The 16481-nt window shown below is 38.1% G+C and overlaps 1 protein-coding gene across 5 annotated transcripts in view; it reads left to right on the top strand.

Annotated features, from left to right (window-relative positions):
* BST1 (bone marrow stromal cell antigen 1) overlaps positions 1-15955 on the top strand; it is a 16495-nt gene extending 540 nt beyond the window's left edge. Inside the window, exons 2-10 of one of the 5 annotated variants that reach the window (XM_010576812.1) lie at positions 4173-4302; positions 5389-5524; positions 5990-6096; positions 6709-6785; positions 10001-10093; positions 11351-11437; positions 11955-12014; positions 14105-14170; positions 15109-15157. In XM_010576812.1, the coding sequence (XP_010575114.1) occupies positions 4173-4302; positions 5389-5524; positions 5990-6096; positions 6709-6785; positions 10001-10093; positions 11351-11437; positions 11955-12014; positions 14105-14170; position 15109 (757 nt within the window). In that variant the 3' untranslated portion in view covers positions 15110-15157. Of the gene's footprint in view, positions 1-4172; positions 4303-5388; positions 5525-5989; positions 6097-6708; positions 6786-10000; positions 10094-11350; positions 11438-11954; positions 12015-13493 lie in introns of all 5 variants that reach the window. The other 4 variants (XM_010576811.1, XM_010576809.1, XM_010576810.1 and 1 more) reach the window with 4 other exon arrangements.
* The last annotated feature ends 526 nt before the right edge of the window (positions 15956-16481 follow it).

A 16481-nucleotide genomic window follows, 5' to 3' on the forward strand; every position in this document is an offset into this window, starting at 1 on the left:
CCCCCCAGTGCCACAGTATTCTGTAAGGAGAACACTGCACGGAAATGGTGGGGATAGTATTTCTGAAGTACCAAATCTGACAGTGCTCCTGGGAAGACCAGCTTTACTTTGCATGCCTTGTATGTCAGGTCATGTAAGAACAAAAGCACCACGCTTTATAGCTATCCTGTGGTACTGAAAGAGACTGTTTAGCTCATGCATCTGAAAAGTCAAGTAGTAATCAACTGCTGAAGTATGATTACCCATGAGCTTTCATTGTCTGTGTTAATTACACGGAACTAGAGTTAAGTCACACACTTTGCTAAAATGACTACTTTTTCTGTCTTCCTTACATTGTTTGGGGTTCAGTAAAAAGGAAAAAACTAAGAAGGACAGTCTCCTGGAGTTCAGTCCTTTATTCTGCCACTAAAATATTTCCTGATAGTTTGAAGAGGTATTTGCATAGGTGGCCTGGCAGGGTTCCTGCAGCATTGAACCATGGTCTTAAAAAGGGTTAGATTATGTTGCACAATATCAGCAAATGCTACCTTCTTCCCCCATCTTCCCATTTTCAGTTCCTGCTGCAAAAAGAGGAAGATATACAGGACTGAAAACAGATTCACGGCTTTTAACAAAGGCAAAACAACATGTTTCTTTCTGATAACATTCTTAACATCAGAAGTGTTTTGGTTCAGGTTCCCCATGAAAGAAAAAATCATCCTAATGCCAGTAACATGGTACTAAAAGTTCGGCTGAACAATTCAAGTTTGGCAAATTTCTAAACATGTTACAGTGGAAGGTGCCAGTAAACTTTAAGTATAGATTTCTACACACCTACAAGGTAATATATAATATAAACTATGAAACCTTAAGTCAGTTAACAGTTGTGTAGGTATATGAAGTATGGTCTTGCAGTAGGCTCTAGATAGGTAGAGTTCCTGTTGGAGTTAACAGATGTCACTTCATTTATATCTGAAGCAGGACATGACTAGTAATACAGAATACACTAAAATGAGCAACGTAAAGGATTGTTACGTTGGAGATGTTAATTTTATCATTAACTGATTTGGGCTTTTAGAAATGTAAATACAATATTCTTGAAAGTATTTCTATATGTCTCATGTTTATAGCATTTTTGTGGTCTAATTAATTCCTGTGACATTTTCACAATGTAATTTTAAAATTGAGAAGTCTAAACACATTCATCAAAGTATTCTTGGTCAGAATAGCATGAAGCCAGGCAGGGCATTAGGACTCCTTTCCCGAATTAAGGCCCCAAATGGTTTTACAGAAAGAAGAGCTGCACAATTAATTTCATATTATGTGTTATTTTCACTTTCTCTTAGGTCTATAAGCAAATAGTGTAATCTAAACAAAATGGAAAGTTCATATTGCACAGGTACAAAACAGATAATCTAATTATTTATAACCCTTTCTATTCATTCTCTGTTTCGTAATTGCCCCCAGGCTAGCTTTTACAGAGGCATAGCCACCTGGATAGGTTTTGCTTCTGAATTTCTGTGCAAATAGAATAATTTTTTAAAAATACTTTGCTAACAGAAAAGCAGCTAACAAAGCATGTCTTTACACTGCAACACAGTTAAAACATAAAGATGTTTATAGAAACATAAGAAAAACTTTCCCTTACATTAAAACAGAGCATGCAAAACGGCAGTCAAAAGACGCAGCTTACAAAATGTTATGGTTATGTAGAAATGAGGGATTTGAACAGAAATCATATTTGAAATTTTCTAATAGGAGTATGCTACACAACACAAATGCTCCTGTAGTGTATTTCCCCCATATTTCTTTATTTGCAGTATATGATGGAATTTTTGAAAACATTGCTTTTTAACTGACTAGTGTGAAATAAATCTAATATGACTTATTAGTGTCTGTTAAGATTGGAAGGAGTTGTCCTGAACTACAGTCCTTCCCCACCCTGTAGTTTCAAAAAGTATTTTTGCCAGCTAAGAAATTTTGAGTAACAGAGCAGAATAATCCTTTTGATTTACAAGCTATTCAAACCTGGATGAGAAGACGTGAAGAAAAAAAATGTAATATGTGAATTAAGCAGAAAATTACTGGATTCAACTGTCAAGAAAGATGTTAAGAGTTCAGTTGATCGTAATTTACAAGCACTAGCATGAAAAAGTGAGTGCTTACAGTAGACAGCTCTTTAGCAGAATGAGACATAAGTATATACAGTTGTCAGAAGCTGAAGTTTTAACAGCTTGAAATCAGAAATTGGGTGCAAATCCTTTTATCAAGTAAGGCTATTTAAACATTGGAACTACTGATCAAGGGTGATATTGCATAACTGAAGATTTTCAGATCAAGATCTCATATTTGCTTACAATATATTGGGGGTTTTTATATAGTTGTTGAAAGCATGACCACAGATTACTGCAAGAGAATCTATGGTCTGTTTCCTGCATGGGAGCTACATAGCTCATCACAAGGGATACTTTAACTTTAAAGTATCTGTGACATTCAGCATCACAAAGGAGCTCCTTAAAGAATCTCACAAGAAGTGCCAGCAGAAACGCTGCTGTCTGTGGATGGCATTAAATGAGCAAAACACTCTAATGGCAAAGTGTGGTTTACTTATTGGGACTACTGTTGTTCAAGCTACAGCTTTGCAGTTACAGCTGTTCGTGTTAGGAATGCTGTGTGCACATAAAATACATTATTCTGTTCTGCAGAGTTGTCCTGGTTTCGGCTGGGATAGAGTGAGTTTTCTTTCTAGTAGCTGGTATAGTGTTATGGTTTGAGTTCAGTATGAGAAGAATGTTGATAACACACTGATGTTTTCAGTTGTTGCCAAATAGTGTTTATACTAAGTCAAGGATTTTACAGCTTCTCCTGCCCAGCCAGCAAGAAGGCTGGAGGAGCACAAGAAGTCGGGAGGGGACACAGCCAGGGCAGCTGACCCAAACTGGCCAACAGGGTATTCCATACCATGCGACGTCACGTCTAGTATATAAACTGGGGGGAGTTGGCCAAGGGAGGTGTGGATTGCTACTTGGGAACTAACTGGGCATCGGTCAGCGAGTGGTGAGCAATTGCATTGTGCATCACTTGTTTTCTATATTCCAATCCTTTTATTATTATTGTCATTATTGTTACTATTATTTTCTTCCTTTCTGTTCTATTAAACTGTTCTTATCTCAGCCCACGAGTTTTACCTTTTCTCTTTCCATTCTCCCCCCCATCCCACTGGGTGGAGGGGGGAAGTGAGTGAGCAGCTGCATGGTGCTTAGTTGCTGGCTGGGGTTAAACCACGACAAGAATGTTGCCGGCATAGACGTTGTCACAGCGTGTGTGGGGAAGGTACTGTGGGAAAGTGATGAAAGTAGCAATTTGCTTTTTAATTACCCCAGGCAGGCTTAGAGCTGTGACAGAGGAGATCCTGCAAGTCCAGAGAGATAAGACACTTTCATCCCTAGATGGCCTGTCCTGTCCTTCTGCGGGAGATTATTGTCTCCAAGGCAGAGCTGGCAGAAGGGAACTGTCAAAGTACACAGCCTAGCATCTTATTTCAGGCCTCCCTTCACAAGCAGTTTAAGTGTTGAATCCTAACAGTATTCTTGTAGCTACTGCACAGTAACAGTACGTGTCCCACATGGTCACTGTACTCGTTCCAGCAAGGTAAAGCTGCATAATCCTAGGGCCTATATACACAGAAGGCATCTTTTTGTCAAAACCATTACTCTACCATTGAAACATTTTAGTAACTCCTCCTGCACTTGAATCTGACATTTTAAAGGTAATTTTACATTCCAGCAGCTTTGCACATTTAGCTATGCTTTAACTGAAGTGGCTTTTTGAATATGGAAAATGTCAAAGAACATTATTTTCATTAGTATTTCTACAATGCTGGATAGCAAGCTTGCTCTGTATACTATTCCTTCTAAGATTTCTGTTGAATTACTATGTATTTCTAATTCCACACTGTAAATCCTAATATTTTCATTGTTACTTCTTCCTAATCTGCTGCTGTTAGGAGTCAGGAAAAGACAAGATGTATATGCTCTTCCTGGGTTGCAAGTTCTCTACCACCCTGACTTCAGTTTTCTATCTTAACCTTGTAGGGGTTTTAATTTGGGAATTTGAAGAAGTTGGGAACAAATTACTTTCTTGCTGTGCTTTGAAAAAACAATTTTGCTATTTGCTTGTTTCAATGATTACAGTGAGAAGAATTGTTCAGAGATATGGGAAGCGTTTAAAAATGCATTTATTAACAAGGATCCTTGCAGCATTCTACCTAAGGACTATGAATTAGTTATCAACCTGTCATTGCACACAATTCCACCTAACAAGGTAATGATTATTAATGTTATGTTAACAGTCCTGTGGCATCCAGCAGATTTTCCAAGACACAGGTCAAAATTGACCAAGTGTCGTTCTGTGGCTGACTCATGATTCATTCTTTTTGGCCTGTCTGTAGTTTACTAACTAGGCACAGGCTTGATGGCATTTTTCCATGTGTTTGGCTGGATTTGTTTTATGCAATAACTTCTCAGCAACTTTTCTATTTTCATACTACAAAGGTCCCCCATTTTTTCTGCTGTGCCAGGAGCTCTGTCATAGTCCCTAAACTTCGACTTCTACTTTTCCTCAAGTTAGTGCTCTGCCTGCAAAGACTGTGCCTGCTATTGTCTTTTGCTTCCACAGCCAAGTCACAGGGCAATGACATATTAGAGATTGACATGTTAAACAAGCATAAGCAGAAATGAGATAGGATGCCATTATGTGGTAGAAAACAGTAAGGGTTTGATGTGCTGGCAATTGCAGAGAACTGTGCAGGTGCAAAACACGGCTCTTCATGCCATCATACCCCATCAGAATGTGTGCTTTGGCCTTATCTAAAAGGTTGTGCTTTGAAGCAGTTTTTCCTCTAGCACAGTTATTCCTTATCTGTAAATGATACAAGCTAAACCAACAAATACTCCTGTCAACACAGCTTAATTCATCAAAGACTTTTGCAAGCACAGAAATAACAGCTAGATGTATGATTTTTTCACACCATAAGTCAACATAGCAGTGGGAGAGAATTCTGATAAGATATATCTAGCTTATAAATATCTGTCTTCCCTTTCTTCTCCCTTTTCCTAAATCTGTCTGCTGAGGAAAGCAAAGCTAGGCCTAACTATATTTAATATAGGTCTATTGATTCCCATCATGGTATGAATGCCCCTAAAGCCTATAGTGATCAGAACTTACACCACTGTAAAAAAAAACTTTGTTATTCTGAAGAGATAGCTAATATTTCTGGTTATTAGCCTGATTTTGAAAGGAATACTAAAAAGTGTTTAAAACTGTTTTCAACACCCCATAATCTCATTGTGTCCATGCCCAAGTGATAGTTCATTTCTTCACTATTATTTTTTTCCTTTTTTCATGTAGTCTCTCTTCTGGGAAAATAATCAGCTGCTAGTCAAGAGCTTTGCTGACAGAGGCCGTCGCTACATGTCTCTGGGTGATACTCTGTTTGGCTTCTTTGGAGATTTTCTAAACTGGTGTGGGCAGGCAAACAGTGCTGGTAAGACGATGAATGCTATATTAAACATCTGTCTGTAAAACTATAATGGAGACCAACTGCTGTGTTCTGGAGGAGCTAATTTTGCTCTTATCCCATGAAAAATCAGGGATAGCTTCATTGTCTTATTCTCTCCTGTTTTGTGTGAATATTTAACATTGCAGTCAGGAAAGCACACAGTGAAATCTAAACAGTGCTGCACAGGAGATAAACCTCCTTCTCAGTCCTCTGAATGTGGAGCTCTCTGCATCCCAGGTATAGAGTTAGAGCTGTTTCAGCCGAATTATTGAATCCACAGAACGTCACTGTTTGTGTAAACTGCAAAGGATGGAAAATGATAGAAAAAAAGAAAACTTATCAGCTTTCAGTGTTATGTCAGACCATCTTGTATGCTCAGTGAGTAATGCGCAAATATATTTAATTGCTTTCTAAGATCACTTTTTATGGTTGTTATCATCTCTCTAATAGAAAAAATCACATGCCTTCCTACAGGACTGGACTATGAATCCTGCCCTACCATGGAGGAATGTGAAAACAACGCGGTGGACTCTTTCTGGAGGATGGCCTCAATCACTGTAAATAGTGCATTAGCGCTGACTTCGTACATTAGTGAGCATGTCCTGAGTGGTTCAGGAAAACATTGCTGGATCAAACCAGATTTAAGTCTGTAACTGTGCTAGATTATTTCCCCTGATACAAATACACTCTTTTAGACTGGGTACAGTGTTTTAGCAAGAGGAACCTAACTTTCACCTTAGCTAGATAATGTGTTGAAATTCTGCATTAGCTTTGTTAATATATATTAAGCATATACTAAGCACAATAAGCACACTAGTTGTCTACTGAATGTAGGTCCTAAGTGACATTTGGCAGCCTTAGTGGAAACCCTTTATTCACAGATGAAACCCAACATAGAGTGCCAAAATGCTTTCTTCCTATGCTGAAGAAACTATTTATGTGTGTGAGAAAATAGTTTGAGAAGATGCATTGAATTAATGCACTGGCTATTCAGTTCTTGTCCTCTCTACTGCAGTGACCTACTAGGGTGCTAGGATGGTATTATTGTCACAGTTCTGATATTCTTCTTGGTAAAACTCTTTTCTTGGTCTTAGTTGCTTGCAATACAATACCAAGTCATATGACAAATCTGTAAGATGAGTTCTGAAAAAAATTGTTATGTATTGCAGTATGCACAGCACAGTTCTGGGGTGATACATGTCTTGTTGAATGGTTCTGCAGTCGGAGGAGCTTATCCAGCCCCAGGGTAAGAAAACTGACTTATTTATGTGTACAAGGTCTGATGCCTGCAAAAAAAGGGTCAACCAGTTGTTTGGGTCTTCTGCTGCACAAAGCATGGGAAGTGTAGCTGGAAGAGCCTGTTGCATCAAACTCTGCTGAGTTGTGGGGACAACTGTTAATTGTCCCCAGCTGTAGGAATTAACATGAAATGGATGGAAACAATCCTTTTGACTCCTGCATTTTACAAACTGCTAGGCAAGCAGGATAAATGCTCTTTGAAAGAAGCCTTCAAGTCAGCCAACATCTGTGGCAAAATGTGTATGTCTTCAAAAAGATGAGCATTACAAAATTTCTATTCAGGGACATCTCTAAGGAGAGAACATTGTTACAAGGACTGTAGCCTCTGTCAGGCCTAGGAACAAACTTGGTAAGTTCTATAGGGAAAGTGCTTTGTCCTGCTATTTCTCTGTGACCAAGAGAGGAGGTAGTTTGAGAGCCATTATGGTTTCAGAAAGCAAAAAAGCTCGTTGAGAAGGATAATAGCAAGGATTAGCTTCCTCTTCTCCTTATTCCCTCGTATATTAAGGACAGATGTATTTTCCCAGATTTACAAGTGTACCACTATGCAGAAGTTCATCTAAGCTTATATTTAAAATTTATTCTAAAAGTACACCCTTAAGAACTTCTACTGAATATGTGGCTGCAGTGACTGCCTACCTGTAATGAAAAATACATCTTTCCTTACCTCAGCAACTGTCCTGTCCAAGACAGATCAAAAAAACATCCTTTAAAAACCCATAGAACAGATCATCCTCCTGTGTGCTTACTGAGGACTAAAAAGTTAATTTTATCTCCGGACAGGAGAGAAACAAGAACCATCTGTTCCAAAACACCTACTACCTACTTACCTCCACCCCAAAAAGGTCCATCTCTGTACACAGCTTTCAGCTAATCAGGAAGACTTATATGGTCTCCTTGGGTTGGTCAGGTGGTCAGCTGGGATCAAGTCTTCCACAGATGATAATATGTGGCAGCAGGTCAATGCCCAGAATCCACTATAGATTCCTTATTTCAGAAAAAGATTCCTTAGTTCCCTTAATTTACAGGTTCCTTATTTCAGAAACCTCTTGCATGTAAATTAATTCCACCACTTCCCTGGGTTGCCTGTTTGGAGGTATCGTGACCAGTGAAATCTCCACCACTGGAACACAGCCTGCCAAGAAAAAAACAAAGCCAGTTACTCCATCTGTTTTCTCTGCTGTGTATCTTCTGGTCCATTTATGACTGAATTCATTTAAGAGATCTTGTTTGAAAGAGGCTTAGAGTTTAATAATTAATAGCAGAAGGTAATCTGAAAGATCTACCTGTCTTCCTAAACACCTCTCTGATCTGTTTTCATGCATTTCAAAAGCCACTTCCAAAGTTTATCCTGCTTTACAGTTTGTACACATAAATCATCATTGTCACCTGTTACCATTTCAGTTAAAATTTATTTCTCACTTCACTGCAAAATAACTTCACTCATTCACACAGTATGAATGTAGTTGGCATACTTCTTTAATAATATTAGTCAGTTCAAAAATTGGTTTACTGAAGTCAATTGTACATTGTTCCTCCACAGTTTCTGACTCCTCTAGTTAAAGATTGCTTTATATTTTGGAGGAAGCTGCATTTTTGCTGGCAATAACATATGCATGAATGAGCAAATGAGTTAAAATATTTGGAATCTTTATTTTTTTGTTATATTTTCACTATGTGCTAAAGACAGGCTTGGACACCTGGGACAGACAGGCAAACCTGCTGTTGCTGCGGCTGGTCCCTGCTTAGCCACTGCTGTACTAGACTTGACTAGAGAGGGCAAGGGCCAGTATCCACCCCTCCAGAAGTTTAAATGAACTTGCAAACTTCATGAACAGGTCTCAGCTGGCTGCCCACAGACACTGAAAACCACCACACGTCATGTGCTACCACACCAGAGCACCAATATTTTGCTTGCAGGCACCAGGACAACAAAGCAGTGGTCACATTGCCACTGGTGGTCTCATCCAGAAGGCAACAACTAACAGTACCGTCTAGTCTGGGGGGTCTCAGAGCATTTAAAGTGGCTAAGAGACACTGCAACCCAGATGTAGACATTTAAGAAGACCCATGATAAGCAAATTATAGCACACACTTAGGCTCAGGCTTAGATCAACCATTCAGCACGGATACAGCCCTTATAAGCTTTCTGAGGGGAAAAAAAAAAAATCAATTAAAAGGTTGGAGATCATTACAGCATATCTTGCTGGAAGGGTTAGAAATCTGTGGCTTTGAAATGCCTGCATCTCACAAAAAATTCAATTTACAGACATTAAAATAATCCTTTGGATTTGGTATTTTTAGGTTAGATATTAGGAAGAAATTCTTTACTGTGAGGGTGGTGAAGCACTGGAACAGGTTGACCAGAGAAGTTGTGGATGCCCCATCCGTGAAAGTGTTCAAGGCCAGGTTAGATGGGGCTTTGAGCAACCTGGTCTAGTGGAAGGTGTTCCTGCCCATGACAAGGGAGTTGGACTAGATGATCTTTAAGGTTCCTTCCAACCCTAACCATTCTATGATTCTGTGAGTCTATGATTTAGTTGCCATTTTATTATCTTGGTTTATATGCTATTTAAATATCTATCAAAGTCAATTTACACAAAGCAATAAAGTGGAAGATTTCGTAGGCTAGGGATGGACATGTCTAGAAGTTTCTCCTTGGTGGTCTTATATATCCTAGACAGAGACTTCATGTTACTGTTGCTGTGATTTTGTACCTAAAAATACATTTGTTTTGTGGCTATTGTTATTTTTTTATTTAAAGAAAAAATGTATTGTGTCTAAAAGCAATAACTACAAGAATGACCTTTTTCTTTTTTTTCTAAGTATCAAATGCTTTTTTTGTGTTTTTTCATTTTTTAAAGTGTACTTCATTCTGGTTCACCTCTAAATTGTAACTTTTTTCAGCTGAGCCCCTCTAAGGTGAAGAATATGAAAACAAAACTTCTGATTAAATGTCTTTGACCTTTGAGGACATCCAGAATGTGAATCAGATTTTCTTCTACTCTGTGTTACATCTGATTGTAATCAGAAGATATAAATGTAAAATCAAGCAAGCCCATATCCTGCAACAGGATCAGAGCCTTCATTAATGCAAAGGGAAAAAAAGATTATTTATTTCAAATGTTCTCTATAGTTCTAAAAATCTGTTTCTTGCATCAGTTTTTTTGCAGATTATGAAATACCTAATCTCCAGAAAGACAAAATCTCAAAAATTGTCATCTGGGTTGTGGATGATATTGAAGGACCAGATATGTAAGTTACATCTTCCAAAAAAATTAATTTCTCCTTTTTGGACCTGTCTTTAGAATTTCACCTTAGCTTTCTGTTTGATTATATTTGGAAAGCAATTAAACTAAAAATATTTTAGATTATTTCACTAACACAGAAGGCACACCCTGCCATTCCCCAAAAGTATAGAAATACCAGAATTAGACAAAATACAAATGAATTCTAATATTAGGTCTAGAGTCCACTCTTGGTTAGATGTGTGTGTGGATCTCGGACCTTGAGTGAAGATATAGCACATACAGTTTTACTAAGAAAAGAGCCAATGTGAATTTCAGATTAAATGCTGGCCTGAAATATTACTTTCACCTTGCTGTGTATGCATTCTTTTCATTTTCACCTATCTTAACTGTCTGAAATTTAGTAGAAGCAGAGAAATACCACCAGGGGGCTCATTTTCTCGCAATACTTAAAATCAATCAAATAATAAAATGCAGGCTTTGAAAAGGTCTAATTTTGCTGTTAATTTAATAAAAACAAACAAACAAACAAACATGCATGGGAATATCTGTGTATTTTTATTGATTGCTTTTTACAATGATTTTGTTGGTCCCCATATGATTTCTTTAGTCATGAGTATTTACTGACCAATGTAGGTAGCGCTGATCTTAATACTTGATGTTGGTGCAACTTTTAGAGGTCTCAGTAGGTTCTGTACTATGCTAAACTTTCTTTTGCTAATGGACCACAAATTTAAAAATCAATGCTAGACACAGAAGCTGCACGTAGGATTGTTTCTGTTTTTTTCTCTCTCCTTGTGTTTTTCTATTGTTCTGTATTCGAGAGAGAGGCCAAGCTTCTAGCAAGAATAATTCTAATTTATCATAACCATCTTATTCTGTAAAGACAGCTAGCATCAACTTTAGCACCACCTAAATAGCTGCCAAAGAATATTACAAATGAAACAGTTATTTTTTTATAAAATTATTTATCTCCTTTTCTGTTTGTCTAGTGAAATATTAAAAGCAGGAATATTAGTTAATAGAATCTGCAAATGCTTCACTGGCTGAAGCCAATCTTCCAGTCTCTGCAAACTGAGTATAAAATGTTAAACTGTAAGCAAATGAAGCATTATAAATAGCAATGTACACCAGTTTTCTGTAGGTGTTAAGGAATATAGAAGAGGCAAAGTAATGGGGATTTACTTTACTAATTCCATCAAGTTCAGTGAAATGAAATTAGGTGATAAAAGACTTGCAATAATACTAAAATCCTTTCTCACAGAGAGTCCTGTGGAACTCACACTGTAAAAATATTAGAAAACAGGCTAAAAACCCTTGGTTATGATGTCACCTGCACTGACAATTACAAGTAAGTGAAAATCCTTCATTAATGTGGTGTATTTGCAGAAGCACCTCATCTATTTTAAATGCTTTCTTACCTTCCAGTACTTAAGTGCCATTAATGCTGTGTCTTCAGTAAGAGACTGATATATTGGAGGGGTGATGTCACATTTTTCAGACTTACCATTTTTTGGCCATGAATTGAGCAAAACACTACACTGTATTGTATAATTGTATAATTAAGTGGAATATTGTACTTACCCAATGTCAGACACAGAAGATGGCCTCATGTATTCCACTTCACTGTTAATTATTTATTTGGATTGAAAATATAAACAATGGTTAAAAACACCATTGAATGTCTTCAGAATTACTAGTTACTCACAGTAGTATTCACAGGTCTAGTTATTCACAGTAGATTGTAACATAAATATAATTGAAGGGAAGCTTTAAACATGATAATACTGTTGAGTTTGTTTTGGATTTTCATTTGTTTTCCTCAGTTTTCTGCCTGAAAGACGCTAAATAAAATGATGTCTTCACAGGTCTGTAATGTTCTTACTCTGCCTGGATTATCCTGATGATTCTAAGTGTACCCTTTCATCGTAAGTAAAAGAAGTTCAATTCATCTCAGTGTCATTACAAACAAGTAAATAATGCAGAAGTCAACAGTTCAACAGATCCACCTCCATCATCTATTATGTATCACCCATACGCAATATACAGTATTCTTGAATTTATTACTCTATGTTGAGTAAGCAGTTTCTATCTACAAATTGTGCACAATTGCCTGTGAGCACCTGCTATTCAACATGAGGTGATAAATCAGCTGTCATCGATCACACAATCACACAATATCACTGATATTATGAATGAAGTTTGTAAATATCAGTGTTCTGATGCAAAATCTATTATAAATTTGAAATTGCTTTCATTAACATTATTACTTGAATAATGAAATTGTAGGTTACATGGCAACAGATCTAGAGGACATTTCTCCAGCTACTGGAACTTTAAGTTCCAAATTTTGAGGAAGTTTTTTTAATCTTCCATTTTGTGTGCAAACCCAATTTCTATATTTTAATGTATTTGCCTTGGGCCAGTAGGTTATCTGCAGAGAATGCAGATTACATCCAAGATACAACTTTCTTAATGAGCAAGCATCACTCCCAAAGTAGGTTTTAATAGTTTCCCTTCCTATCCATATTTTTCTTTATTATGTAAAGAGGATTAAATTAATTTGTGATGTATTTCAGTTAATTTACAGTAAAGATGACTGTTTTCAATTGTGGCTAAATTTCATAATCTATATGCTGTTGCATGTATGGGTGCACATAAGATACTTGAACATCTGAATATGAAAACTTCCTCACAGTTTGGAAAGTTGCAGTAGATGCATAAAAGTTGTTCTCTAGTTACATTATTTTTATGCATAATCCATACATTTTGCCACATCCTATCTCCTACTGTCCTTTCTGCCCTAATTCAAGCATCTGCAAATCTTTTGTATGTTAATACTTATGTAATACTCCAATGAGAACTTCCGCTGTGAAAAACCTGATTTGTTGTCCCTGATTATGGCAGCAGTGAGGTGCAACTCCTGCTTCTCTGCCTCTGGTTGTGTGGCAGTAGTGCTTCACGCAGTACAGAAAAGGAGGTGTATATCACTTTCTGTAGCATGTGTTCAGCTTTTAATACACCCTTACAGAGAAAGTGAGTGTTGCCTTTTCCTGCCGGTCACTGAAAGCTTTTACTCATCTTGTCATGCAACAACATTTTAGATACCACTGATAGCTCTAGATTCCTTCTAGGTAGTAGATAACAGAACAGGCTTCCAGTCCTGTTAAGGCATTTGTTTGTTACTAGGTACCACTTGCACAGTGGATTAAAATAGGGTTTCGTTGTTCTGCCAGTGAATGGTAAGGCTTTTGTTCATGTGTCAAAGGAAAATACGGTTGTCCCATGTGAAATCGCAGCTGTGAACGTGGTGACAATATTAAGAAATTGGAGGAAAAAGCACTTTGTAGGGCTTTAAAAAATATAATATTGTGAACTCTTAATGGAAGATTTTTCTCTTCTCCCAGGTTTTAAACCATTTCCCTGAAAGTTTTGTGATGTGGGTACATTCCTCAGCTGAGGAAACCTGGATGAGAAAGCTTTTGGAAACCATTAATGTCTTTTTCCTTTCACCTAAGGGATGAGCATACCAGTTCTCCAGTATTACCACATAGCACTTGCAGTATGTAAGCAGGGGAGCAGCCACCCCTTCCTTTCCATCCATGTTGGTACTTAAATTAATATAATCACTAGTGTATTCTAAGCACCAATCTCATGCTCTCCTGGGGCAACTACTAAGCAACTCAGCTGTTATCATCACCCTTAGGAAAAGTTTCCTTGCTTCTTTCCCTCCTGAGCCTTCTATTCCCTCCTGTATGCATGGCAATGTAATAGGCTTGATATTGACTTCGTATCTATGCTAACCCTAATCAAGACAGAGCTTCCCAATCTGAATGCTAACTATCATTGCCACTCCCTGAAATTTAAGTAGCTAAAATACTTCAAGCCAATGAATACTTACACTTCTTCCCAAATCACTTACTTCTCTGCAATAAAGAACATCTCCATTGAAATTAGCTGCTCTTTCAGAAAGAGCCTTAAGCAGATGCATATAAATTATTTGATGATTATCTTCTAGATCTGTTTTCTCTGTGGATGGATCCCCGCTCCCTGATGGTCCATTAACTGACATGGGAACAGTTTGGTCAGTAGTGGTATCACTGTTAAGAGCGTGTATCTGTTAGGAAAAAGTTTCATTTGCAGAGTGTGCTCAGCGTACACTCAGTGTTCATGCTTTCATAATAAATAGTGAGACTAGGCATGCAGGCCTAGTTGCCTCCCCTTTCACAATGGCTATTTTCTGTTACAAGACTGATAGCTGCCTTCTCAGCCTCTGGAGAATATCGTCCCAAGCCCAGAAACATTAGAGTTGTGCAAGTGACTTTTTTGTCACCGCAACTCCTGTTACATTGGCATACCAAAGGAGAGGGCTGTGTCAGGTCAGCAGAGGGATGGCCTCTGTACAGAAGGTGCTGTAATGTACTTGGGGCCTCTTGGGTAGTGGTAGCGCCCCTTGACTCCTCTCCAGACTTGAACTGTGTTCCTGCCGAGTCAAAATTTGGACTTTGGCTTGTTGACACCCTGATGTTTGAAGAAAACTTGTAAGTAAAAAAATACCCACTAGATGGCATAGATGGCTTACAAACATAAGCAGAAAGGAAGCCAGATGCAACCTATTAGTAGTGGTATTTATTACTTGCATTACTGCAATGTCAGGGAGACTTAGAAATGGATCTGTATACTGTTGTATCAAGTGCCATAAAAATATAGACCTCTAGGACCACTGCTGTCTAGAAGAGCTCTATACAATCTCAAGCATAAGGCCAGAGACAGTAATTGTATGTGGAGAGACAAGGAGGCTCATGTATTAAGGTAGAAAGGAGTGTTCCCAGGGTTTTGCACAGATATCCTGTTTATAAAATCATGACAGCCAAAAGGAATCTGGTGGCAAGCTCTTATAAAGAAACTTAGAGCTTAGCACTTGGACTGCAGACTTCATCCTTGGCAACAAACCACTGATATTTAAAAGAATCCTAACTCAGCTCTGTGCTGTGAACATCCTGTTTGTTTTCTTTTCTTCAGATCTGCACCAGCAGCACAAAGAGGACCTATATCTTCAGACAGAGGAGGCAGCTGGAACAAGCTCCTGTTTGTTTCTTTTCTAGGCTTTTTGTTCAGATTTGCTTTAGTGTACTAAGTTAATCAACTGAATCCATATCCTCTGCCTTAGCTGGCTATAAATTTGGCTTCAACTAATTTCTAACTGCAATTTCACCCTACTTCTGGGACGGGCAAACCTGCATATTAAAACCTTCTATCTAGATACCAACTACTTTTGGTATAAAGAATTACTCTACTGCTACTAGAAAGCCTCACCCTTCATTTTGTTTTCTGGAATAGAAGAAATCCATTGCCATTTCCTCTTATCCTTATTCTCCAGAATTAAACTGAGACTAATACTTCCTATTCACGTATTTCAGAAATAGAAGTGAAACTATGCCTGTCATACATCTCCCACACAGCTTCTGTTTTTACAGTTCGTAAAAGCAATCCTAGCATTTGGCCTTTGAAACTAAGTGTCTGATTATCGTGTTTTGGGAAGGGCAAATATGAATTCAGATGGGAGAGAGCTTAGATTGCTCACTTGGTACAAGAAACAATAGGCAAGACAGTGGAAAAATAAAACTCCTTTTCATAAGTGGTCCAGTACTTGGGCCAAACTTACCTGAAACTATCATACAGTGAGATTCTGGCTTACATACTTGCATACAGTATTTTACCACATAATATGGATTGCTTCATCATCCATACAGCTGTTCCTCAGCTAGCTGTTTCTTGGCCACTGGATAGCCAATAGTCAGGAATACCAGGTCTAGAAATTTCCACAGTGTCCTGGTTTCGGCTGTGGTAGGGTTAATTTTTCTTTCTAGTAGCTGATACAGTGTTATGTCTTGGATTCAGTATGAGAAGAATGTGGATAACACACTGATGTTTTCAGTTGTTGCTACATAATGTTTATACTAAGTCAAGGACTTTTTAGCTTCTTATACACAGCCAGCGAGAAGGCTGGAGGGGCACAAGAAGTTGGGAGGGGACACAGCCAGGGCAGCTGGCCCAAACTGGCCAAAGGGATATTCCATACCATGTGATGCCATGCCAAGTATATAAACTGGGAGGAGTGGGCCTGGGAGGGATCTCTGCTTGGGAACTAACTGGGCATTGGTTGGCGGGTGGTGAGCAATTGCATCATGCATCATTTGTACATTCCAATCTTTTTATTATTATTGTCATTTTCTTATTGTTATTATTATAATTATTATTTTCTTCCTTTCTGTTCTATTAAACTGTTCTTATCTCAATTCACAAGTTTTACCTTCTTCCTTCCCATTTTCCCCCCCATCCCACTGGTAGGGGGGAAGTGAGCGGGCAACCGTGTGGTGCTTAGTTGCTGGCTG

The sequence above is a fragment of the Haliaeetus leucocephalus genome, unplaced genomic scaffold, assembly GCF_000737465.1.
Source record: "Haliaeetus leucocephalus isolate CR32 unplaced genomic scaffold, Haliaeetus_leucocephalus-4.0 Scaffold545, whole genome shotgun sequence".
In the NCBI taxonomy this organism is placed as follows: Eukaryota; Metazoa; Chordata; class Aves; order Accipitriformes; family Accipitridae; genus Haliaeetus; species Haliaeetus leucocephalus.